This window comes from Lynx rufus, unplaced genomic scaffold (assembly GCF_022079265.1).
Source record: "Lynx rufus isolate CCGP_SWC_20201006 ecotype Redwood Valley unplaced genomic scaffold, mLynRuf1.p SCAF_2, whole genome shotgun sequence".
Classification (NCBI taxonomy): domain Eukaryota; kingdom Metazoa; phylum Chordata; class Mammalia; order Carnivora; family Felidae; genus Lynx; species Lynx rufus.
In genome coordinates, this window is record NW_025814834.1 from 203,039,976 (window position 1) to 203,065,881 (window position 25,906).

Genomic DNA, 25,906 nt, shown 5'->3' on the forward strand with positions numbered 1-25,906 from the left:
GAAAGCGTGACTCTTGATCTCGGAGTTGTGAGTTTGAGCCTCACGTTGGCTGTAGAGATTACTTAAAAAAAGATTCTTGAAAAAAAAAAAAGCTAGGTGCTCTGCTTGGGGGGTATAATGAGTTTGAGGTGCTGTTGGAACATCACAGCAGAGATCTCCAACAAATCTCGTCCTCCTGTCCTCTGGGCCTCTCCTTCTTCTGTGACTGGTTACTCCTCTTCTTCTCACTCCCATTTTCTTCCCTTCCCAAAGTTGGTTGGATCCTCTGCCCTCACCACTCACTGGACCTTGTCTCAAGGTTCCAAGGCTCTTCTCCAGGCTGAGGTGATCCAACCTACCCTCCTATCGCCCTTTTTTCATGAGACCCTGGACACTGCTGTATGTTCTACAGCCTTTTAGGCTTATCCTGAGGCCTGCTGTCACTGCTCCCACTCTCGTCCCGGCCCCTGACACTGGCTGGCCCCATATCCCTTTGCATGAGATTCTCCCTTAAAAATAGTCATTGGAACTGCTCTAATGACTTCCATCTGCCACCACAGAAGATGTCCAGAAAAACATAGAGAAAAATTTAAATTTGTGCAGAGAGGAGAGGGGAGCATCCGGATAACCTCTACGTGTCCAGGTAGGGTTTTGTGGCCCCACGTGATGGCTATTTCTGCTTGTCTCCCTCCCTAGGCTGTGAGCTTCTCAGGGCAGGAAAAGCATTACTGACCCATTTGTCACCCTGGTGTCTGCTGTATAGTTAGTACTCAGAAAAATGTCTGATGAATGAAAAGGATTCGTGGCTTTGCCACTGACTTTCTAAGTGACTTTGAATAAGGCCCTTTCTTTCCCTAGACCTCAGTGCCAAAATCTATAAAACAAGGGTTCTGCACTATGTCTCAAGGAAGCCCTTTCATCATTAAAGTGAACTTAGTGGTCAGTGGACGCAGGAGGGATGGGCTAGCTGGGGTGGGGTCTGAAGGTCTCTAGCAACATGCTGTGCTCAGGGATGGGGTCAGAGAGAGGGACTGCCCAGACTCCTCTTCTTGAGTACTTGGGAGGTAGTCAGTACTCTAGAGGAGGGGATTTAGGGCAGTGAGGGATCACTGGCTATTAACCCTGCAAATCCCAGTAGCCCACTCCTTGGGTCCCATAGCTGGCTTACCAGGCTGGTATGGGAGGAAGACTAGTTTCTGCAGGAAATTCTGGTACCCACTCCTCCCCCCACGCCTGCCCATGAACAGGCTGTTCTTGTTTACGACCCTCCTCCCAGGAGAACAGTGATTGCTCATCCCTACATGTGATTTGAGAGGGCCGGTCTTTCAGGCCTGGAGGAAACTCAAGCCCCAGCCAGCCACTTGGCATCGGAATGTTCAGCTGGTCCCCTCCTGGGGCTCATGTGACCAGGACCCAGCTATAAATATCAGAGGGGCCGCAGACCAAGACAGAATTCGGGCGCCAGGAGAAGAAGGCAAAGAGGCTCTGACTGGGTACTTTGTGACAAAGGCAAGACCCCAGGTCCACTTAGAGTGAGGCAGGTGAAGGAGGCAGCCAGGTGAACCCCCAGACCTCCTGACAATATGGATTATAAGTCAAGCCTGATCCAGGATGGGAACCCCATGGAGAACCTGGAGAAGCAGCTGATCTGTCCCATCTGCCTGGAGATGTTTACCAAGCCGGTGGTCATCTTGCCGTGTCAGCACAACCTCTGCCGGAAGTGTGCCAATGACATCTTCCAGGTCAGTGCTTGGGCACAGCCCCGTCCTGGGGCCCCAGGTGGCCGCTCAGTGTTCCTGTGGTGAAAGCCGTTCTCGCTTAGTCTAGGACTTCTAAACCAGGGCTGGTTTTCTCCCGTCTAGAGCGAAGCCCCTGCAGAGGCCTCTGGGCTGGGGGCGGGGGGCTCGGAGGCGGCTCTGGCTGCCCCATTCCTTCTCCATGACGCGTGTTTCCCCTCCCCACCCTGCCCGCAGCCCCCACCGCTGCCCTGAGCCCGCAGTTGACTCTCCAATCAGGAGTCAAATGCCTCAAGCGATAAGTGGGAGAGGCAGGAGAGAGAAACCAGACCCCTGAGGCTGGAGCCAGCTCCCTGGTGGCAGGGGGCCCAGAGCTTTAGGAGGAGGGTGGCCAGGAGGCACTGGGCAATAGAGGCACCTTCCCTTTCAAGTCTGTTGCCGGTAATAAGGGGCTGGAAGGGATCCATCTTCTTAACAAAGGAATGGGAGGGGCATCCTGGCTGGGAAGCAGCCCTTTACAAAATGTTCTCTTACTCTTCTATCTTTCAAGTAGAGGCCTACATAGTTGGCTGTAGAGATAATGCCCACTGCATGAATGGGTAAACGGAGGCTTAAGAGTGAGAAGGTTGCTTGCCCATCTCAGGATGGGGAGCTCCAGGTCGAATGGTTTGACAAGAACGGTTGAGGGAAGCAGGAAGAAGGACGATGGGAGATCGTCCCAGGCCTCACCTCTGCCCTTGCCGCCCGCAGGCCGCCAATCCCTTCTGGACCAATCGGGTCGGGTCTGTGTCCATGTCTGGGGGCCGTTTCCGCTGCCCCTCCTGCCGCCACGAGGTGATCATGGATCGTCATGGAGTGTATGGCCTGCAGAGGAATCTGCTGGTGGAGAACATCATTGATATCTACAAGCAGGAGTGTTCCAGGTCAGTGTGCTTTGCTGCTGGGGGCCCGTCCTTCCTCCCTAGATGGCCAGTGCCCAGCTCTCCCAGGCTCCTTCCCATCGGCCCAGGATCCAGTGCCCTGGCTGGAAGAGACACACTAGTCAGTCCAGAGAGCCATGTCCGGCTTCCTCAGGCAGAACAGAGGCTCATTCCCATCTCCAACACTGGCTCTCGGTGTCACTCAGTGAATGGGAAGGGGCCCAGACAACAGGCTGCCCTCCTGGGAGAGACTGAGACAGGAACCAGGGGAAGGCCGAGTTGTGAGAGGGAGAGGAAGACCCTGGGGCCAGCTAGTGGCTGTGACAGGCAGAGAAAAGGGCCCAGAGAGAACGCGGCCAGTTTCTCCATAGTGAAGGCAACAGCTACCATCCCAGGCCCCGGGGACGCTTTCTCCTGCTGCTGCACAATAATCCCGTGGATCAGGCATGATTTTTATCATCCCCATTCCACGGATGAGGAAGCTGAGGCTCAAAGAGGCGAAGTCAATTACCTAAGCTTTCCCAGCTGGGGAGTGGAATGGGCTGGGAACGGGCCCTGCAGATCTGGCCCCAGGTCTCCCTGTTTGTAAAACAGCAGCTCTGTCTCAGGCAGAGAGAGACAGAGAGACAGAGAGACAGAGAGACAGAGACAGAGAGACAGAGAGAGACGGCCACCAGGGAGATCTTTACAAATCCAGACACCTGACAAGACTCCCAGGCTGCTGCCCTCGCATCCTTTGGTCCTAAACCGTCACCAGGTGCCTGCCTGCTGGCAGTGTCCTGCCTAAGGAGAGGTGACAGACCAATGTCAGTGAGAAAAAGCCCTGACTCTGTCACTAATCTACTGTGGGAATCTCCGGTGAGTCTTTGAGCCTTCATTTCCCCTGTCTGCAGAAGGGGACAGTGAGGTTTGTTACTGTGGCTGTCAAATAGGGCTTTGATGGGAAATGTTAAAAATATCAAATATTTATTGAGCACTTCCCGTGTCCAGGCACGGTACTAAGCATCTTCCATGCATGATCCCTATTTAATTCTCACAGTAATCCATACGGCATTCTTAGCCGCATTTTCCAATGAGGAAATGGAAGCTCAGAGAGGGTCAGAGGTTTGTCTAAGGCTCCTCAGCAAGTGTGAAGCGGAGAGAGAGCCTGTCTGACTCCATGGTGAACACTCCTGACTGCTGTTGCCTCTCGTGTTGCTGGAGTTCAGCACTGCAAAAGTGCATATACATTACTGATCATTATCATAATAACGAAATCAATATTGCATCTAAACAGTAGCCTCCCCACCCCCCAGTGTCGACCTATGAAGAGCATGTTATGTTTGAACCCTTCAAGGCCTTTCCACATCGTTGAATGGCAATGATAGCCGCCCTTTTTGGGGGGTCTGCTCTGTGCCAGGCTCTACACGCTCATTGCAGACAACTGCCATGATCCCAGTGGCTCTGGGATAAAACCAAGCCTCAGAGAGGTGAAATCACTTGCCCAAGGTCACAAAATGAGTGAATGGAGGAACAGTCTGGATTTGAACCCAGATGCTGATGCCTGGGGTTGGAAGAATGGGCATCTGGGATGGCAGTGGGCACGGGCACCAGACCCTCAGTGTCTTCCCTCACCTCTGCCGCTACAGCCATTCCAGAGCTCGATTCCCTGGGTGGGTGGGTAGAGAGTGACCCCTGCCGGCATTGGGTGGGGAGGGCGCTGGGTTAAAAGACGGAAAAAGACAAGTCTGGAGAGGGGTTGATTTAAGAACCAGCGGAGACAATAATGTCTGGGGGTGTGATCCGTTGTCCAAAGCTGTTCAGGGGTGAGGCCCTGGCAGGGACGGGGGACAGTCGCCATTTGACATTTATGAGATGCTTGCTGTGGTAGGGGCTGGGAAAGCAGAGGTGGTGTAGACATGGTGTTGAATCTAAATGGGTGTAGTCTAGCTGGGGAAATAGGAGCTAGACCCAAAAAAACTGAACCTCGGGTAGGAAGTAACCGATACCCCAAGAGAAGCACAGATAAGATGCCAGAGTCCCTAAGTAAAGAAAACGACCGAGGGAGAAAGAATGTGTGTTTGGGAAGGAGAAAACTGGACGCTGGAGAGACTTTCTGGATTGTAAGCCAAGGCTCAGGCTGGGCTGTTGGTCATCCCTGGGCTGCCCTTTTTCTGATTGTGTGACTTGGGGCATACACATTTCTTCCTTCTCTGAGCCCGATGACACGCTCACGGCATACTTACTGATAGATTCTCTCCACCTGTTGAATTACCACCTCCTCCAAGACACGTACCGTACCCTGCAAATTCCGGGGTGAAGAGAATAGACAGGTTTCCCTGCTGTGGTGGAGGTTACAGTCTGGTGGATTAAATATAGAATTCAGTGAGGCCATGAGTATAAATTGCTTTGCTCAGGTCAGGCCTGTAGTAACCAAGAGCTACGGGGACTATAATTAGATCAATGCACTCTTGCCTCCCCTGCCCTGACTTGATGGGTGACCTTGGGCAAGTCAATTCACCTTTCTGGGGTTCAGTTTCCTCTTCTCAAAAATGTCCCCGGTTCTGACTCTGGGATTCTACAACCTTTCCCATGTCCTGCACTGGCAGGGTCCTATGGCAACTCCATCACCCAGAGTTTGGGGCCAAGGATCTGAGGACAGCCTTGGTGTCCCTGGCTTTCCTGGTTCTGGGTCCCCAGAAAATGAAAAGGGTTGGGAACGGCCAATCACTGAGAGCTCAGGCCATAGATCTGGGGGTGGCCCCCTGGAGCTGGGGAGGAGGCAGGGACTCGGAACGCTCACCGTGTGACTTGGGACTCTTCTCCACTGCAGTCGGCCCCTACAGAAGGGCAACCACCCCATGTGCAAGGAGCACGAAGATGAGAAAATCAACATCTACTGTCTCACGTGCGAGATGCCCACGTGCTCCATGTGCAAGGTGTTTGGGGCTCACAAGGCCTGTGAGGTGGCCCCGCTGCAGAGCGTCTTCCAGGGACAAAAGGTACTGGCTGGTGCCACTTCTACCCCCAGCCTGGGTCTGCCAGGCATGGCCAGATGATTCAGGATGTGGATGTGATCTCTGTAGATCTGCTGAGCCGGCCTTTCAGGAATAGTCCCTCTGGAGGGACTTCCCAGGCCACAGGGACAGCAGCTCTGCCTTCCTGGGAGAGGTGGCTGAGCTCATGGGTTATACTTAGAGCCACTTGAGAGCATCTGGGTGTGGCCACAGGGGAGAGACCGGACCCCTGGGCCAGGCCACCAGGGTCCTCTCAGGCCACGGCCTTTGCATCCCAGTGTGCTTTGGGCCCAGATACCTCTTCCTGTGCTGGTGACCTCTCCTAAGCAGGGGGTGGCTGGGAGCCCTCTCCCTTGGCCTCCAGGCCTGTGGGAGCCCTATCATCCTGTCCATGCAGTAAGCTGTGGCCCCTCTTTCCGGACACTTCTTCCCTGCCTCCCACCCTTCTCTTGATCTCTCCCTTCTAGAACTCTCCAACTCTGTTTCTTTCCTGCATCCCTTCTTTCCTAGAAACAAGCCCTTCCTCTGCCAGAATGTTGCTGTGCTTTTTCCTCATTTCCCCTTTCTGGGCCTCATCTGCAAAATAAGGGATGCGGTATTTCTCTGATGCTCTCTGCTCTGGCCCTGAGCTGCACCTCAGCAAGAGGCTCTTTCTAGCAGAGAGGGGAGTGAGGGTGCCACCCCCAAGAAGACAGGCCCTGAGACTATTTTTGTCTCTCCTCCCCTGATCCCCCATCCCCTCCCCCCATCTAGACGGAGCTGAGTAACTGTATCTCCATGCTGGTGGCGGGGAACGACCGAGTACAGACCATCATCACTCAGCTGGAGGACTCCTGTCGAGTAACCAAGGTGAGGGGAAGAAGAACTTCAGACTCTGGGGGTCTGAGGCCTCCTGGTGCAGCCTGGTCTCTGGGGTGAAGGCTCCCCTGTGGGTTGTGGCTAATGGTTGGGGCCTGGAGGCAGGGATGGTGGAGGAGGGACCGACTAATCCATTCATCCACTCATTTACCAAATGCTTCTGAAACATGGCTGTTTCAGGTTCCTGACTTCAGGAGCATCTATGAGAGCAGGGAGCCTCAGTGAGGAGGCCACTAGAGGAAGAACTGTTTCTCTGCCCCTGCAGTTGTAGAGCTTCCCAAATCCAGTCCTGGTTGTAAAATGGGGAGGAGGGGGGTGGGAGGAGAGTGGCTTGGGAGCACACAGGAAGCCCAGAATCCATCATCCCACTTGACCCTGGAGTCTATTTTTGAGGGAGGGGCTAGCTTTCTCCGTGACACCAGCCTCCAAACGTCCCAGAAGGGAAGTGCTGGGGATAGAGAGGAGGACCCCACAGGATGTGACTCTGAGATTTCTGTCCCCAGGACAACAGCCACCAGGTGAAGGAAGAGCTGAGCCAGAAGTTTGACGTACTGTACGCCATCTTGGACGAGAAGAAGAGCGAGTTACTGCAGCGGATCACGCGGGAGCAGGAGGAGAAGCTCAGCTTCATCGAGGCCCTCATCCAGCAGTACCGGGAGCAACTGGACAAATCCACTAAGCTGGTGGAGACAGCCATCCAGTCCCTGGACGAGCCTGGTGGGGCCATCTTTCTCTTGGTGAGCAGGACTAGGAGGGTGTGGGCAAGTCGCTTCAACCCACCAGTTCTGTCTAAGGTGTGAGCCATGCTCCATCACTGGTCACCCACGTGCCCCTGGGCAAACCACTTTAAAGCTCTAAGCCTCAGTGTCCTCGTCTGTAAAACGGGCCTGCAACAATTCCTACCTTCCTTCCTCTTAGCTGATTTTATAAAGATCAAAGAGGAGGGTATTTGTGAAATGGCTTTGTAAGCTACAAAATGTGGTATTCATGTGGAGGCCATTTGTTGAGCACCAACTGTAGGCCAGCCACAGAGAGGACTGAGACACAGCCCTGCCCTAAGAAAAGCTTGTTGGGGGAGACACAAAAGGATCAGCTTATAAGGCACAAAGCCCGGTCCACAGTATGTGCTTAGGAAATACAGGAAATTTTTCTGTAGAAAACAAGACATTGGGTATAAAAAGGTGACTAGGGTATGATTCTCATCTTGGAGGTTTGGGGGTTTAAGAGTGTTTCGAATGATACCCCTAAAAGCCAAGCTTCCTGCCACGACAGTGGATGGGTCCTAGGGTGATGACCGACACCTGTGCGGACCATGAACAGAGGGAAAAGGTACAAGCTCTGTTCAACTCAGGGCAGGGAGCAGGTCACAAGGGGGCTAGGGACGGGCACCAAGTGCCCATCTGTGGCACCGTGACTGGTGTTGCTGACTTCTTGGGGCTACTTCTTCTGCAGTCCTAACCTTTGCTCTCTCTCTTTCCTCCCACAGAGTGCTAAGCAACTCATCAAAAGGTCAGTGTCTCTCTAGAGCTCTGATCCTAGCTCCCACCTAGCTCCTAGCTCCCACCAGGGCCTCTCACTTCTGTCCAGTGGGTCTCCCCCTTTGCATTAGGTCTACTGGGAGGGTCTACCTCAGGCTAGCTTTCCTGGGCTTTGCATCCCCTGTCTTCTTGGACCACCCATTCTGCTTGTGACTGGCGAGGAAACACTCCACCCTCCAGGGGAAGGCTTTAGGTGCCAGGCCTGGGTGTGGGCACAAGGATGTGCACAGGTGAGGGTTGGAGCTGAGACACCCTCTTCTTTCACTGAGGCCCAGCAATCTTACCCTGTGCCCCCGCCCCGTTTCTCTCTTCCTCCCTCACAGCATTGTGGAAGCTTCCAAGGGTTGCCAGCTGGGGAAGACAGAACAGGGCTTTGAAAACATGGACTACTTTACCTTGGACTTAGAGCACATAGCAGACACCCTGAGGGCCATCGACTTTGGGACAGGTAAAGGAGGTGGCTGTGCCATGCATGTACTTTCCCGCTGGACCCCTGGAAACTTGCTTCCCTTCTACTGAGCCCCGTGTGCAGGCAGATACACTAGCAAACTGTCAAACTCATATAGCCAACTTCTGGATGAGCCCAGAGCCTAGCACAGTGCCTGGTCCATAATTGGTGCTCGATAAATTATGTCTGGATGCACTGCACGGAGGCATGGGGCAGTAGAAAGAGCATGGCAACTGCAGTCTGGCAGATTAAGTTCAAATCCTGGTTCTACCACTTGTTACCTGTGTGACCTTTGGTGAGCCCCCCCACCTCTCTGAGCTGCATTTTCTTTCTTAGTTTCTTTTTTTTCTTTTCTTTTCTTTTCTTTTCTTTTCTTTCTTTCTTTCTTTTTAAATTTTTATTATTTTAAGTAATCTCTACACCTAATGTGGAGCTCAAACTCATGACCCCCACATCAAGAGTTGCATGCTCGTCTCATTGAGTCAGCCAGGTGCCCCTGAGCTGCATTTTCTAACTTCAAAATTAGGTTGAACATGGGCCTATGAGGGGCACCTGGGTGGCTCAACTGGAGGAGCATGGGACTCTTGATCTCAAGGTTGTGACTTTAAGCCCCATGTTGGGCATGGAGCCTACTTTAAAAAAAAAAAAAAAAAGCCACGGACCTACTAATAATGACCACATCATGGTGCTGTTGCAACAAATAAGATATTAGCACAGAGCAGCTTGTCAGGTACTAGACATGTCCTAGAGATTGCCTAAAGCTGGTCTTCGCTTCAGCTTCTTAATGCTACATCTCTGATACTCACACACCTTAATTTACCTGTATTATATCCTCATTTCTGTTTGTAATTACTCTGTCATAGAGTATCTATAATAATTGTAGCAGTATCATCGTAACAATAATGGAGAAATAATAAGGGAAAATGAGGAAACCGGATAAAGAGCAAAGATTTAATAATTTGCTCAAGGTCACACAACTGCAAGGTAGCTATTTAGCAACAGAGAAAGAGAGTGGATCCAATTTTGCTGAATGTCGTATTGATTTGAGAGGTGATGCTCCGCTGACCCAACTGAGAAAGACAGAGCTGGCACCTCTCCCACAAGCTTGTAGAATCTAGTGTTGAATCTGTGCTCAGAACCCCAAAATACCACGTTCACGGGTAAGGACGAAATGCATCCCGAAGCTGAAATGCCAAGGGGCTTGGGCATGTCCATGACTGTGGATCATCTGCTCCACTCTTACCCTCCTTAAGCTAAGACAGTCACGAGTGGATCGCACTCTGTGAACAACACGACACTGTGGGACCCACGCTGCCTTCCACGATCGCCCTGAGGCTCAGGTCTTTCATGCTGAGGGTATAAATGGGGGAGTGCATTTATCGAGCACTTTCTATGTCCCAGGCACTAAGCCTGTGACCTAAATTCTGTCATTGAACTTCATGAGGTAGTTTCTGTTGTCATCTCCATTTGTGGTTAAGGAAATAAAGCCAAGGGAGGGTCGGTGATCTGCTGGAGTCCACACGGCTAGTAAGTAGCCCTGTGGACTCCACCAAGGGCCATCTGGCTCCCAAGACCCTGGTGAGGATTCTCTGAGACAATGCATCTAGGCTTGACATGGCACTTGGCACATAATATGCACCCAGCACAGGCTGCTAAGAGTAGTTACATTGTGATAAACAGCAAAACCAACAGAAACCCCTGGGTTATGCACAGACCCCCAGCTACGCAGCTGGAAATTGGGCTGACCTGTTGGAGGCATGAACTCTTTCAAACCTCTCCCTACACACTCTCTCTGGACAAATGCTCTGGCTCTGCGGTGATCCCCTCAGGGCCCCAAAGCATCGAGGAAGTGGCTCAGGCGGGGGTGGGTAGAGAACAGAAATGTCCCCTGTTAGTGGAGCTTGGAGGCAATGTCCTGCAATGGGAAGGTGAGGACACAGGTTTTGCGGCTCAGTCACCGCCTGTCTGGGGCTCGCTCCAGAGAGCTTTGGAGCGGATGGCCCCAGGAGTGTCCCCCACCAACACAGCCACCCCTCTGTAGGCTGTGGAATGAGGAAACCCGGACAGGGAGTGCTAGGCAAGCAGATTTCAAAGGCTGAGCAAATTCCTTCAAGACAAGGACTCTGATCCCTGAGAATTCGAGTTTTTTGTCCATTCTCTCCAGGTGATACGTACCTGTCTAACTGAGAGATGTGCCCAAGCACAAGGTGTGCTTTCCCAAAGTCCCCCTCTGGTCACTGGTAGGTCAAGTGATAGGAGCCGCTGTTGCTACCGGACCAAAGGAGCGTCTTGAACCCTCTCCCTTGGAGGGCTGTGGGAAGCGAGGAGGAGGCCGGGGGAAGGAGGAAGGAAGCAGGGCTCTTTGCAGCTTAGGCTTGGCGGGCTCGTCACCTCTGGGGCCACTGATGTCACTGCATGGCCATGTGGCCCTAACGGGGGGCATGGGGAGGGGTTTGGAGAAGTGCGGTCTCCTGCCTGGTGCCCCTTCGAGCGGCTTCTCTGAGGAACCGGCCTCATCCTCACACGATTGTTCTTTGTCACGTACAGATGAGGAAGAGGAAGAGTTCATTGACGAAGAAGATCAGGAAGAGGAAGAGTCCACAGAGGGAAAGGAAGAAGGTAAGAAATCCATCTGCCTTCATTCATTCGTTCATTAATTCATTCATTCAACAACATGAAGTCCTGATGGTGTGTAAAGCGCCACGCGGGACCCTGGGAATGATGCCAATATAGGGCGATGATGCCAATACGTGTTTGACGCCTTTGTGAAGGCAAAGTCCTGTTCCCTTTAACCTTAGAGAGAGAGAAAAAAAAAAAAAAAACAAAAACCTAATCATAATAAAAAGCTCCCATTTTATATCTAAATGACCTTCCTGAGTGGAGAGCAATACAGTGTAACAGACACCAGGCTTGGCACTGAGGTGTTTTGTTTGACCAGCAGAATGCTGAAATTTAAAAAAATTTTTTAAAATATTTATTTCTGAGAGAGAGAGCGAGCGAGACTGAGTGTGAGCAGGGGAGGGGCAGAGAGAGGGGAAGACACAGAATCCGAGGTGTCAGCACAGAGCATGACACGGGGCTTGAGCTTGGGAACTGCGAGATCACGAGCTGAGCCGAAGTCAGCCGCTCAACCGACTGAGCCACCCAGGCGCCCCATACTGGGCAGTATAATCCTGACCTGTTCCCAACGTTCTGAGTCTTGGGCTACTCATCTGTACATGGGGACAAAATACTACTGACCTCAAAAGGCTATGGTGGAGAGTAAATTAGATGATCATTTAACACAATGTCTGGCACCTAGAAAGGACATGTTTGCTAATTAGCACATGTGTGCTAAAATTATTTTTCAAGCCAATTTACTATTGGAACTAAATTCCAATCCAGTTGAACAATATGGGATACTCTTCTGGAGTTTTGCATTGGATGGCTATCCACGGTGTTTTGACAACTAAATTCTGTTTGGGTTTAAAAAGAAGAGGCCAGGCCGGAATTGGAGTCTGATCGTTTTGTCACCGCGGCTTGGGAAGCCCCGGATCCCCCTGTGCCCTGTCTCACCTTGTGTTTCCCGGTCTTTTTCTTTCAGGACACCAGTAAGGAGCTGGATGAGCGAGAGACCTTCTAGATGCAGAGAGACTGGGGAGGGTGGGGATGGGCCCAGCTGCCTTGGTGACAGGCCCAGGGTGGGAGGGGTCGGGGCCCCTGGAGGGGCAATGGGAAGGTGTATCTTCTCTCTGCTCAGAGAGCAGGGACTGGCAGTAGGACCCCCACCAAAGTGTCCAGCAGCCACTGAACCAGAATTGGAAACGTGCTTGAAACAACCACACGGGACACTTTTCCACGTTGGTGCAAAATGGAGTATTTTGTACATTTTTTAAATGTGATTTTTGTATATACTTGTATATGTATGCCAACTGGTGCTTTTTGTAAAGGAACTTTTGTATGATAATGCCGGGTCATCGCGGGCCTGGCTGTTGTTAGGAAGAGGGGAGGGGAGCCGGGCTGACACAGCTGCCCTCTTCCTTTCCTCGGAGGGAGGGCTGGGTGGCACTCGCAGGCCTAGAAAGGGATACTGTACTGTACAGGTGTCGATGCCTGTCCCTGACACAGGGGACGGCAACTGAGTTTGTGTTATATGTCGTTTCAATAAACGCACAGCACTCTCTTTCTGTTATTATCGTAAGAGCTGGGGTTTCATTCGCCTCGTTGTTCCCGAGAGGGGAGCGCGGAGAGGCTGGACAAAAGAACGGATGGAAAAGGTGCAGCAGGAGGCAGACAGTAAGGGCCAGGCTAGATGTCCATCCCGACAAAGAAGGAAATCTCTAAGTTAGCATTTCCCAACGGGAGCTTCGTGGAAAATCCGCTCGGAGAAACAGGTTCACTGCTTTGTCCTCTGGTTCTTCAGAGACTGAAGCAAAAGAAAGCTTCGATGCTTTAGTCTAGGGGTGCCCGGGTGGCTCATTCGGTTAAGCGTCTGACTCTTGATTTCGGCTCAGGTCATGATCTCACGGTTTGCGAGTTCGAGGCCCGCATCAGTCTCTGTGCTGATGGCGCGGAGTCTGCTTAGGGTTCTCTCCCTCTCCCTCTCTGCCCCCTCCCGCTTGCTCTCTCTCTCTCTCAAAAATAAACAAACATTAGAAAAAATTGCTTTAGTCTAGGAGCGATCCCAGGGCAGCCAGAATGAGAACCAGTAGAAATGAGGCAGGAAAGGAGGGAAGCAAATACAGAGTGTCACATAGCTGAGCTGGCCACAGCTCCACCAAGAGGACCCCCCACCCACCCCCGCCCCTTGCTCAGTCATGTGAGATGTTTCTAGCAGGTCGTAACACAATACGGCTCAAAGCAGTTCATCAGAGGGAAGAACGAGGGAATTTCGTCTCTTGTCTCAGAATCGAAGTGGCCTGCTAGAGGGTTAATTCCCTTGAACTTCCAGGTTTCACCACTTGACCCCTTGGGGCAGCTTCGGGGGAGGCCGGGTACCCCTGGGCCTACAGGTGGTGGAGTAAGCAGAGCCCCAGCGGTCCAGTTGGGTTGGACACGGGTGCTGGTCCCACCGCAGCGGGCACAACAGTGGCTCTGCTGAAGCCCACCAGACTTCATCCGGGGAAGGCCAAGGCAGCCAGCCACCAGTGCTAGGGGATGAGGTAATGACCAAGGCCAAAGTAGCCACCCCCACCCCCGCCGCCGGAGGGGCCCAAGGGCTAGGAGAGAGGTGAAGCTGAGCGGATCTGAGGAGACACATTAATTGGGTCTGAAGCCCTGCAAACTTATAAATCTGAGGAACGCTGTCGAGGAGGTCCCATTTTTACGACATTCAGAACACAGCAGCAAATTAAAGGCTCTGAGCAGTCCTGCCATAAAGGAAACTATAACTCTAGACGATGATTGGTCCATCTGATTCATGGTGTTTGAAATACTGCCTCTTCATTTTTTTCTTTTGTTTTTTTTTTGTAAATTAAATATCTAACACAGCATTTTCCAACTTATTCATTCATGTGACATCCTCCAGAACGAGTGTCCTGGGGAGCTCACTTTACAGAAAGTATTTTATTTATTTTATTTTTTTTTAATTTTTTTTTTAATGTTTATTTATGTTTGAGACAGAGAGAGAGCATGAACGGGGGAGGGGCAGAGAGAGAGGGAGACACAGAATCAGAAGCAGGCTCCAGGCTCTGAGCCGTCAGCCCAGAGCCCGACGCGGGGCTCAAACTCACGGACCGCGAGATCGTGACCTGAGCTGAAGTCGGACGCTTAACCGACTGAGCCAACCAGGCACCCCGAAAGTATTTTATTTTTATTTTTATTATTATTATTATTTAAAATATTTTATCTGAGAGCGAGCGAGTGCACGAATGGGCAGGAGAGGGGCAGAGAAAAGAGAGAGAATCCCAAGCAGACCCCACAGTCAGCACATAGCTCTATCCCACAACCCTGGTATCATGACCTGAGCTAAAAATCAAGAGCGGACGCTCAACCGACTAAGCCACCCAGGTGCTCCGAGGCATTATTTGTATATGGAATTGTTGGATTCTAGAAGAGGCAAATTTAATAAAGAGATTAAAGAGAGGGGGACCAGTAATTGGAGTAGGAATGTTGAGGCCAGGGGTCCTAAGAAGGGAAGGAGTTAGGATAGCCATGAACAGATTTCTTTCCAGGAAAACCATCCTTAGGATGCATGGCCCCGAAGGTGGAAACCAAAAGGTTATGATAAGAAGGACAAAAATTAGCCCCCAAAGGGGATGAGGATTGTATTGTGAGAGCAGGACATCAAGGCTGGGGGGAAACTCCAGGTAAGTTATGATTTCTGATCAAGTAGATTTGGAAAGGACACCCTGAAAGAAACGGTTGAGAATGAAGTCTTGGAATTGGGAAGGAGAAATCATGTGAGAGTTTTGGGAGGAAAGTATTTAGGGAGTTTTTCTAAGACAATATAGAATGATTGAATGAGAGAGATTGAATGAGGCGATAGGCTGGATTCATGGGCTTCTAGGCCTCTGGCTGTGTATCACCCGAGTCTGGTTTGAATAACAGGTGTAGATCTCCAACCAGCTTAGAGCTGTACTTAGCCAAGGGTTCCTCATCTGGGGCTAGAGCACTCTCGATTCTAGAAAGATGGATCCACGTGGAGAAGCCGTGAAGTTTTTCCACTGTTGGAGTGTTTAGGAGGACTCAACAGGTTCCAGTCCTGACAGGTGCGAGTAGCTTTTTGTCCTGCAAAGAGTCTTATGATACACTCAATCCCTGGATGTAAGTTTTGGATGTATGTTATATGAGAAAGAGGGATCAGGTTTTGGATTGTAATGGTTTTGATGGTCATTAATGGTGGGGACAGTTTGCCCTAGGGATATAACATACTGTGTAATTAGAATAACAAAAAGAAAAAGAAGGCCAACGAAGAGCCCTTTGATAGTTGACAAAAATCTTCCTCCAGCCCAGGAGTTTAACCAATCATTAAAGGAGAGAGAGAGAGAGAGAGAGAGAGAGAGATCGTTTAAAGCGCCAATGTGAGTATTTATGTCGGTTAGTAACCCTGTCATACTTTTGCGGTAATCTGGAGTACATACATAACACTGTGTTTTAATAAAGCATAGGTTCCTCCTTGAGCTGCAGTGAGGATATCAAGGGTCATTGGTTTTGGAGGGCTACCTTTTGAATTTGTGGATAACTGTGAGTTGGGCTTGGTTAAAGATGGCCATTGTATGCTTGGCTAAAGTTCTCTTTGCAATTTTCTATCAATAGAGGTAGTTCCCGGGACAAATATGGCTAAGGGATAAAACCATCAAGAAGAGCTCTTTGTTTGAGGTCTAGCCTTAACAATGTCCTAATTACGAGGAATCACTGGCAAGTGGGGGAAGGCTCATCTGGGGGTATGGGCTTCCCCAAGTGCATCATCCAATCCAATCGTAAAGAAAGTGGGGCCATCCATTATCTTCCTAAGTCCATAGTTAACCCCATGCCGTGGGTATGCTCTGGCTTTTAAGGAGGGATTTTGTCATCCCAGCCACACAGCATCGGTCAAGGTGCTACGTGAGTTACACAGTTGTCGGGGAAGCCATTCCATTTTCCAGCTGTTCAAATAATCATGTGTCAGGGCACCCCAGTGGCTCAGCTGGTTAGCTGTCGGACTTTTGATTTCAGCTCAGGTCATGATCCCAGAGTCACAAGATTGAGCCCTATGTCGGGCTCCAAGCTGGCAGCGTGAAGCCTGTTGGGGTTCTCTCTCCCCTCTCTCCCCCTCTCCTGCTTGTGCTCATGTGCACACACTCTCTCTCTCAAAATAAATAAACTTAAAAAAAAAATCATATGCCCATGGGGTCTTCTTGTAATCCCCACAGAATACCAAGCACGAAGACGGTCTAATCATGAGCTATTGTGGTAATTTCTCTCTGAAGTTTACCTCAAGCTGTCTAGCTTAGGCAAACAACAAACACAAAAGTTCAAAGACAATCAGAACTAGAATTTAGCATCCATAAAGGTGTGTTATTGAAACGTAATTTTTCTTTCTAAAATCACCCTTGGGTGCCTGGGCAGCTCGGTCAGTTAAGCTTCCGACTCTTGGTTTTGGCTCAGGTCATGATCTCACAGTTCATGATACTGAGCCCTGCATCGGGCTCTGTGCTGGACACCAAGGATTCTCTCTCTGCCTCTCCTCCTGTCCCTCTGTCCCTCCTCCACTTGCACTCTCTCTCTCTCTCAAAATAAACTTGAAAAACATAAAAAAATAAAATCACCCTTATTTCTTGAGATAGCCAAATCAAGACTAGTTTGTCCAAAAAACAAGTCCAATTTTAACAGACTTGGCCTAATTATTTACATAAACTCAACAAGAATAGTGATTGATCATAAAGATCTTTCAAAATTTGCTTTGCTGGAACTCTTCATAAGGAATCTCCATTGAACTCTTAGTAGACTTTCCAGGCCAGAAGCCAAGCCAAATACTTGCCATCAGACATGCCTGCAATACCTGTAGATTTGGGTGAATTCCTCTTCTCTAGGTCCCCCAAATATCCCAAACTTCCTGCACCTGCCGGAAGTGACATTCTTTACTCACGTGCTAAAGGCTCCTGGGAACTCTGTAAGCAAGGTATCAGGCCAACATTTCCAAAGGGCTTTATTAAGCCTCCAGGGGCACCTGGGTGCCTCAGTTAAGCGGCTGACTTCAGCTCAGGTCATGATCTCATGGCTCGTGAGTTGGAGCCCTGCATCAGGCTCTGTGCTGACAGCTCGGACCCTGGAGCCTCTTTGTATTCTATGTCTCCCTCTCTCTCTGACCCTACCCACTCACTCTCTCTCTCCCTCTCTCTCTCTCAAAAATAAATAAACATTAAAAAAAAAAAAGAACCTAGTTCCAAGGGGCTTTATTGGATTCATGTTTCATAAAGTCAATCTTCGTTCCTTAAAGCTGTCTGGTCATATCTGAACTATGTATGTCTCTCTCAAATATGAAATTCTAGTCGAAGCTTGTAAAATAACCAATGTTTCCAATGGTGTCCTGTTATAAGGAGAAAAGATTCTTATTGAACTTATGTAAATAACTATGCTTGCCATGAATGAAAGAATACTTACTGAGACTTTTTGAATTTCAGAGAGCTCAGGTAGAGACAGAAAAATTAAAGGCTTCAATTGTTTCACAAATGAATACTTTATCACATTTCTGTGAGTCATAGATATCTTATGAGAAAGTTTCCTTAATCTGGAAGAGCAAACATTAGAGAGCCAGCAATATTTTAAGCAAGAGTCACAAAAACCATAATCATTTTCCTCAGTTCATTTAGTTCCACGCTACTAATTTTTGTTCAGTTTGAATGCAGCTTTTTAGTTAGTTCTGGAAGTTCTTAACCATTTAAATTTTATGAACTTAAAGATACCAAATACCTATATTTGTCAACATTCTTATGAATCTCCTTGAAGAAGATGAAACATGTTTCTCAAGAGCATCAGAACAATAACTATAAATACAAGGAACTCCGAAATGGACATTGTTAACAATCTGATACGAGAGTTTATTATGATGGAATTGACAAGGAAATTCAGTTATTTCTGTGACACATTGAATCTCTGGGTTGTTAAAAACCTTAGAAAGTTTTAAAGCACATGCCTAAATAGGATTACAGATCATCAAAGACCTGATAAAGACAAAACATAGAAACTGGTTTTTCTGGGCAAAGAAAAGAAAAAACACCTTTGTTTACATTTTCTTATCAAGAGCAGATAACAATCCAAGAAAACTTTGTCTTTTTATTTTTTTGAGTTTACTTATATATTTTTGAGAGAGAGAAAGAGAGCAGGGGAGGGGTAGAGGGAGAAAATCCCAAGTAGTCTCTGCACCGCCAGCGTGGAGCCTGATGTGGGGCTCAAACTCATGAACCATGAGATAGTGATTTGAGCTGAAATCAAGAGTCAGGTGCTTAAACGACTGAGCCACCCGGGCACCCTGAAAACTGTCTTTTTAACAGAGAGAAAGCAGAATTTCAGTCTTATGCCAGTGTACTTCATTTTTTTTAATGTTTATTTATTTATTTTGAGAGAGAGTGTGAGCAAGGTAGGGGCAGAGAGAGAAGGAGAGAGAGAATCCCAAGCAGGCTCCAGGCTGTCAGCACAGAGCCTGATGCAGGACGTGATCCCAGGAACAGTGAGATCATGACCTGAGCTCAAATCAAGAGTCGAACACTAAACTGATTGAGCCACCCAGGTGCCCCTTTATACCGATGTACTTTTAAAATTCACTCATTTTTATCTTAGTCCATCCTGACCACACGTAGAATTCCGTTCCAAAGATTTCCCTTCACAAACCCTGTGCAACTTTCTTTTGCATTCAGATTTTGTCCCAAGCCATTTCTCTCCAAACAACCAGTCTCATTTTATGACAAAATTACTTTCGTTTCTTTCAACAAAAATATATTACCGTTCCCTACATCTTTCTTACACATTTCTTACTTTCCTACATAGTTTTTTCCCCCTTATTTCCATCAGTCTTAAATACATTTAGCAGAATTTTGAACTAAGAGAACCTTAGTCTTATGGAAACAAATTTGACAATAAATTTCATATTAAAAAAGAAAAAAGAACCTTAGTCTCCAGTGAAAACTAAGTAGTGACCAATGGTGAATTGTTACACCAGAATTGTTTAGATGGAAAATTTATGAATCAATTAAGCACAAAGCATGTTTTTCAACACACTCAAATATCCTTAGTTCCTCTGCAATGAGAAGTGAAAAACACAAACCTACTTTCAGTCATCAATGCTTTAGCACTCCATTCTATTAGGAAAAGACCTAGATGTCCAATGAATTCAATCCAATCTATATCCAAGCAAAACTTTAAAGTTTCAGGTTACCAAAAACGATTTTAACAATTCCCCATGAAAACTTTGAAAGAGACAAGCCATCGTTTTGCTGACAAACTGCAACAGAGTTAACATGAGCTTATTTGATCTTCAGCAAACCTTGGTAGAATAAGTTTCAGTTAGTTTAAATGTTGAATTGTGTTCCACTTTGGTCCACTTAAAAGTTAAGCAATTTGTTCTCCATTGTCAGTTTTTACCTGGGGCACTGGTGGGGAAATCTGAAGTGACGGGTGTAAGTCCAAGGGGGTGCTCTTTGCTCCTTGACAGCAAGGGTTGAAGGAAGAGCCAAAGGCACCATAAGCACCAAAAACGGTATACGAACCAGTTGGTCAGGCTGCACCCACGGTGGTGCAGGAACAGGAGGAGGAGAGGGAAGAAGAGGTGACAGTGCTGCCAGAGGGGAGAGAAAGAGGGTTCCCCATTCTAAACTTGCCAGATGAGCAGATAAGGTCAGACAGATGAACAGACGCCATGTTTTTTCACCAACAGGAAGGAATAGGCAGTTCCTCTCAGGCCAGAGAGAACAGGGAGCTTCCCTGAAACAAAAGGAGTTTCGGCAGCTGCTTGGGAATATTCCTTAGGGTCCTCTTCCCTAAGTAGACTAACCACAGTTGGCTCTAATTATCATAGCTGTTAACCCAGGAAACGAATGAGGGAAAAGCCCCCACAGACAGCCAGAATAACCTGGGTCTATTGGAAGGAGGAACAGTGAGAGTCAGTATCCAGTATCTCAAGAGGTGACTGGTTAGCAGCCAAACATATTCGGCAAGAGGCTCTTAGGTCAAGGTCCCGATTTAGGGCCATGAAACCGAGCAAGACCCAAATGGAACTCCCGACCATTTGGAGCTCCAGCAAAGGAGGTCAAGCTGGAGAATAGTATCAGAAGAAACAGTTCTGTCAGAGGGCTATACCTCTTGACCTGGGAGTTTGTCAAATTTGTTCCAGCTTTTCAGAACACAGCCCAAGGGTGAGTCCAAAGAAAGAGAGGAGGTTGCATAGTGGGAAAGACTGGCTGCCAATTCTCAAAGGAGTGACCTGCTGGAGGGAATGGAGCTCCCACTCGTGGTCACAGTTTCATTCAGGGCATCCTGCTGACCTGAAAACAGACTGGACCTATAACAGGAGGACTGACCTTTCTGGTGGTGTCCCACCATGGAAAGGGGTTGAAGCAAACAGCATGGTACTTCCTTTTGGGGTGTCCCCTGGTAACAAGTAGAGCCAGACACGGTTTTGTCCAGACTGAGTGGGAAAAAGGAGGGGGAGGGCTCACCACTTGGACTAGGAGCATGTTTGCCTTCAGATCAAGATGATGCTGGATCTGTGGGAACGCAGGAAAGGGGGGACAGGCCGAGAGAAGTGAGGTGGCTGAGAGTCAGCCAGTGTCGGAAAAGGTCCCACCTGAGTCCATAAGGTGTGTGGATTCGCTCTGAGTGAGCAGCCAGTTGCACCTGACTTTGGGAACAGGCCTTGGGGACAAAGTGAGAAGGCATTGGAAAGGGGTCCTTAGCCTTTACCAACACGAGCAGTCTGATCTGTTCACTCTCACACCTTCAGACCACACCTGGAAGCCACCCTAACCAGAGGGCTTCGGTTGTCTGGGAGGTACTGGGGTTAGGCTACAACGGCTGAAAAAAGAAAGGAAAGGGAAGGAAGGGTCCCTCCAAAGAGCTGAGGGGGAAATCCCTCACAGTTTCAGACAAGGGCAGTCCAGCCGGTTCTGTCTCCCAGCTTTGGATCCTCACCAAGCAGTAACCCCTGCCCAGGTCCATCAGTTCCCCAAGGAGTGCTAGAGTTGATCCACCAAGGGAAAGTCCTGACAAATTCCTGGAGAATCCGGGGAGAGTTTCAGACTGGCAAAGTCTCCTTGTGCAGTGTTCCCCCAAATGTGTGCGAGGGCGCTACAAAATCTCCCCGTACGAGCCACCAAATGTGGTGTCCAAATGGGGGTGTCTTTCCTGATCAGATGAGGGTCCCCAAATGTGGGGTTAGTGATTGGGTGGATGTCAGTGGCCCACAAGGTGACAAGAATTCACCTGAGGCAGAACAAAGGTCATAGATGTTTATTGAATACACCTGCAAGGAAGTGGTGGCTGGGACAGCAGAGGACAGGCTGTCTTTAAGGAGGCAGTGGGTGGGGGCTGTTTTTAAAGGGGAAAAGTGAGGAGGTATGGTGACATATGGAATCTTCCCCTTTTCTGATAGCTGTGCCTAGTTGTAGGTAGCTCATTGGTCAGGTTAGGGCCTATGGATATTTGAGGTGGGTCACCTGATGGACCTGTCTGTATTTAGCTAGGTGGTTGCCATGGCCCTTTCTACATTTCGTCACTCAAACCTGTTTGCCTAAAGGCAGCCTCTAGACACACGGTGTAACATATTGTGCACAACTAAACAAAACAAGCTGTAGAGTTTAATAAACTATCCCATAATGAAATCTTGTGTTGTTACTGTTCAAGTCAAGAAAAAGAACACTGCCAGCCCATAGAAGCCCTCATGTGGCCCCCTCCTTGGAGGTAGCCATGGTCCTGTCGTTTTTTTTTTTAATCTTTATTTATTTTTGAGACAGAGAGAGAAAGAGAGAGAGAGAAACATAGCACAAGTGGAGGAGGGGCAGAGAGAGAGAGGAGATACAGATTCCAAAACAGGCTCCAGGCTCCAAGGTACCAGCACACAGCCATACACGGGGCTCGAACTCAGGAATGGCAAGATCATGACCTGAGCTGAAGTCAGTTGCTCAATCAACTGAGTCATCCAGGTGCCTCTCTCCTGTCTTTTTGATAGTCACACACTTGCTTTTCTTTATAGTCCTAAAGTGTCGTCCTATAAAAGACCAAAGGAATGTGAAACCAGAAAGAGAGAGGTTTTCATCATTTTGAAATCACAAGAATCAGTATTACAACCTGTCCATATTCTGCCCCCAGGTTTCTTCTCCAGGTACTGATAACGTGAGAAACAGGCATATCAGTCCACTATCTCATCATTTATCAGAGAGAGGAGAGAAGGCAGTCAAGGCTAGTAGTCAAAGTTTAAATTCTAGGGAGGTATCTCTTGATTGCAAATGAGAAGATCTCTACCTTGCCACACAAAGTGCTCTGCTTATCCTTCCAAACCAGAACACTTAAGGGTGGTAAGAAGGGTTCTTGATCAAAAGATTCCTTTAAGATTAGGCTGTAAGAGAGGAAACAGTCTTTTGAGGGGTTATTCCAATGAATCTTCAACACGGTTCCATAGGCTGCTGCATGAGAACCACCAGAAGAGGTTTATTTTTCCCTAAACCTCTAATTCTGGAAAATTTCAAACATGGAAAAGTAGAGGGAATAGTATCACCTACCCATCAGTCAGTTTCAACAGTTATTGACATTTGTTTCTTCTCTATCATTACCCACTCCCTACACTGGTGTCATTTGGGGGCAAATCCCAGATATTGTATCATTTTATCCTTCAATAGTTTAGATAAAGGTTCTTGAAAAAATCAAATGACTACACCATAAAAAATGAACAATAATTTCACAACAGCATCGAACACTGAGGTTTTAAACATATAGATTCTCAGATTCCTCCCCAGACCTACAGTCAGACTCGCTGTGGAACGTGGGAACATATATATATATATATACACATATATATGTTAAGTTTATTTGTTTAATAATTAAAAAAAATTTTTTAATGTTTATTTATTTTTGAGAGAGAGGGAGAGACAGTGCAAGTGAGGGAGGGGCAGAGAGAGAGAGGGAGACACAGAATCCTAAGCAGGCTCCAGGCTTTGAGTTGTCAGCACAGAGCCTGATGAGGGGCTTGAACCCACTAACCGTGAGATCATGACCTGAGCCAAAGTCAGGCGCTTAACCGACTGAGCCACCCAGGCGCCCCGTGTACATATCATTTTTTTAAATTAAGTAGGCTCCACGCCTAGGGTGGAGCCCAACGTGGGGCTTGAACTCGTGACCCTGAGATCGAGACCTAAGCTGGGACCAAGTTAGACATTTAACTGACTGAGCCACCCAGGCACCCCTGGAGTCTACATTTATTTATTTATTTATTTATTTATTTATTTTTAATTAAAAAAAAATTTTTTTTTAACGTTTATTTATTTTTGAGACAGAGAGAGACAGAGCATGAACGGGGGAGGGTCAGAGAGAGGGAGACACAGAATCTGAAACAGGCTCCAGGCTCTGAGCTGTCGGCACAGAGCCCGACACGGGGCTCGAACTCACGAACTGCGAGATCATGACCTGAGCCAAAGTCGGCCGCTTAACCGACTGAGCCACCCAGGCACCCCTGGAGTCTACATTTTTGAAACAACATTCCTCAGGTTGAGGTATGAGAACTGCTATGTCATTCACATAGGCCTTCTTGGCGATTTCTGGAGCCAGGTATATAATACAAATGGGCCTAGTGCTTCTGCAGTATATCAAAGTCTTGACTGGTCAAACTTCTCCAAATCAATTAAAAGGCATCTTGGGAAGTTTTAATTAAAAAAGATTTTTTTTACGTTTATTTATTTTTGAGAGACAGAGCACAAGTGGGGGAGGGGCAGAGAGAGAATGAGACACAGAATCCGAAGCAGGCTCCAGGCTCTGAGCTATCAGCACAGAGCCCAACATGAGGCTTGAACCTACGAACGTGAGATCATGACCTGAGCAGAAGTCAGATCCTTAACCAACTGAGCCACTCAGGTGCCCCTTGGAAAGTTTTAATTGAAAGGAAATCTGGCAGGGAAGCCTGGATAGTTCAGTCGGTTGGGCTTCCGACTCTTGATTTCGGCTCAGGTCATGATCCCAGAATCCTGGGATCAAGCCTTGAGTTGGGCTTTGCTCTGAGCACTGAACACGGAGCCTGCTTAAGATTCTCTCTGTCTCTCTCTCTCTCTCTCTCTCTTTCTCTCTCTCTCTTTCCCCCCTCCCTCTGCCCTGTGTACACTCTCTCAAAAACAAAACGGAAAAAAGAAAAAAGAAAAGAAATATGGCATATTTTTAAAAATAAAATGAATATATTCATCTGGGTCCAATTTGTAAATCTGCATTTATTGAAAATTTACAATGTGCTCTGCACTGAAGGGAACAAGAGGGATGTTTAAAAATGTGTGTTTAAAACACTTTTTTTTAAGTTTATTTCCTTTTGAGAGAGAGAGAGCGAGCATGAGCAGGGGAGGGGCAGAGAGAGGGAGACACAGAATCCAAAGCAGGCTCCAGGCTCTGAGCTGTCAGCACAGAGCCTCACATGGGGCTCAAACCCACCAACCACGAGATCATGAGCTGAGTGGAAGTTGACATTTAACCAACTGCGCCACCCAGGTGCCCCTAAAAATATGCTTTTTAAGCATAAACATTTTGCCAACAAATAAGTTATAAGATTCAGATTGAGTTGATTTGAACCTGCATTTTAACACCTTTTCCAGGTAATGCTGGGCCTGCTGGTTCTTGGACTATATACCAGGAAAGCTAGGAAGTTAAGGTAAAGGTTTTTCTCACTCAGAGTCCAGAGAAGGTAGAAAGGCACTCAGCGGGGACCTGATCTAGGCAGACATGGTCCTGCCACCCTCACTCCCTTCACCTAGCCCCCAAATAATATTACTCTTGTCGAGGAGAGACTGAAGGAACCCCTCTTTGTTCCCAGTGGTATGGGCAGGAGGTTTGCACCCTAGACTCTCGTCTCTGAGAAGGGACATAGCCAAGCTATGGTCCTCTAGACTGAAGACACTGGGGATGATGGAGTCATTGGCCAGGGAGGTCACCAGTCCAAAGTTCTTTCTATATAATGGGCCCCTATCAGAGTCCAGCCATAAGGCCAGGCCATAAGGTCCCTACCCCCCAGAAACCGCTGTGAGAGGACCAAGCTTAAAGTGGGTGAGGCACCAAGCCAACAGGCCGGCTTCTCAGGCGGGACATTAGCATGGCACCTTTCCTGGCGCTCCTGTGAACTGTTGCAGTGCAAGGAAGGGAGGATGGTGGTGGTGTCCACTCGGCGCACATGGTGACCGCTGCTGAAGGGCCACAGTGCTCTACGTAGGGGTGGGGATAAAGCCACTCCAGATTCTAATCGGGGCGCGCGGGAGGGCAGGAACTGGCGCTGCTTCGGTGGCTAGGATGGGCCGATCAGTCAGTCACAGCCAGTCCTAAGAAGGGCTCCTGTCCCAGCCCCAGGGCAGGCATATCCCGCCCCCAGGAGACCCCTAGTCTGAGCGGAAGAACGCAGCCGACCGCAGGAGTCTCCAGTCCGAGGGGAAGACACACCAAGCCTCAGGAGCCACGTTCTGGCTCTCAGGGGACCCAAAGCAGATTTCCACGAACCGAGGTCGGAGAACTTCTCGGCGGGATGCGGCCAGCTGCGCGCGGGGAAGAGTGCGCGCAGCCGTCGCCCAGTCCTGAGTCAGGCCCTGTCGGCTCCTCGGGCCCCAGGGGCGCCGGGGACGGGGTGCTCTGGGGCAGGGCCGGGGCACTCTTTGCAGCCGGTCACCCCTCCCCCTTCCCCGCGGGCTTTTGCACACGACGCGCCGCGGGCCGTTTCACACGGGGTGGCCGGGGCCGGATAAAGCGGGCGGGCGCGGGGCGCAGCGGCGGGCGCGGACGGGCTGGAGCGGCCGGAGCTGCA

At 48.9% G+C, this 25,906-nt stretch overlaps 1 protein-coding gene across 1 annotated transcript; it reads left to right on the plus strand.

Annotated features, from left to right (window-relative positions):
- Positions 1–1,048: 1,048 nt before the first annotated feature.
- Positions 1,049–12,114, plus strand: TRIM63 (tripartite motif containing 63). Its single transcript, XM_047084782.1, has 9 exons — positions 1,049–1,721; positions 2,466–2,638; positions 5,448–5,616; positions 6,385–6,480; positions 6,993–7,226; positions 7,976–7,998; positions 8,351–8,475; positions 11,023–11,094; positions 12,059–12,114. The coding sequence occupies exons 1-9, from the start codon at positions 1,563–1,565 to the stop codon at positions 12,067–12,069; spliced, it is 1,062 nt and encodes a 353-aa protein (XP_046940738.1). The 5' UTR covers positions 1,049–1,562; the 3' UTR covers positions 12,070–12,114.
- Positions 12,115–25,906: the final 13,792 nt, after the last annotated feature.

Coding starts and splice junctions, on each gene's coding strand:
- TRIM63 (XM_047084782.1), top strand. CDS start 1,563: ATGGATTATAAGTCAAGCCTGATCCAGGATGGGAACCCCATGGAGAAC. Junction 6,481..6,992: donor ACTCCTGTCGAGTAACCAAG/GTGAGGGGAAGA, acceptor TTCTGTCCCCAG/GACAACAGCCACCAGGTGAA. Junction 7,227..7,975: donor GTGGGGCCATCTTTCTCTTG/GTGAGCAGGACT, acceptor TTCCTCCCACAG/AGTGCTAAGCAACTCATCAA.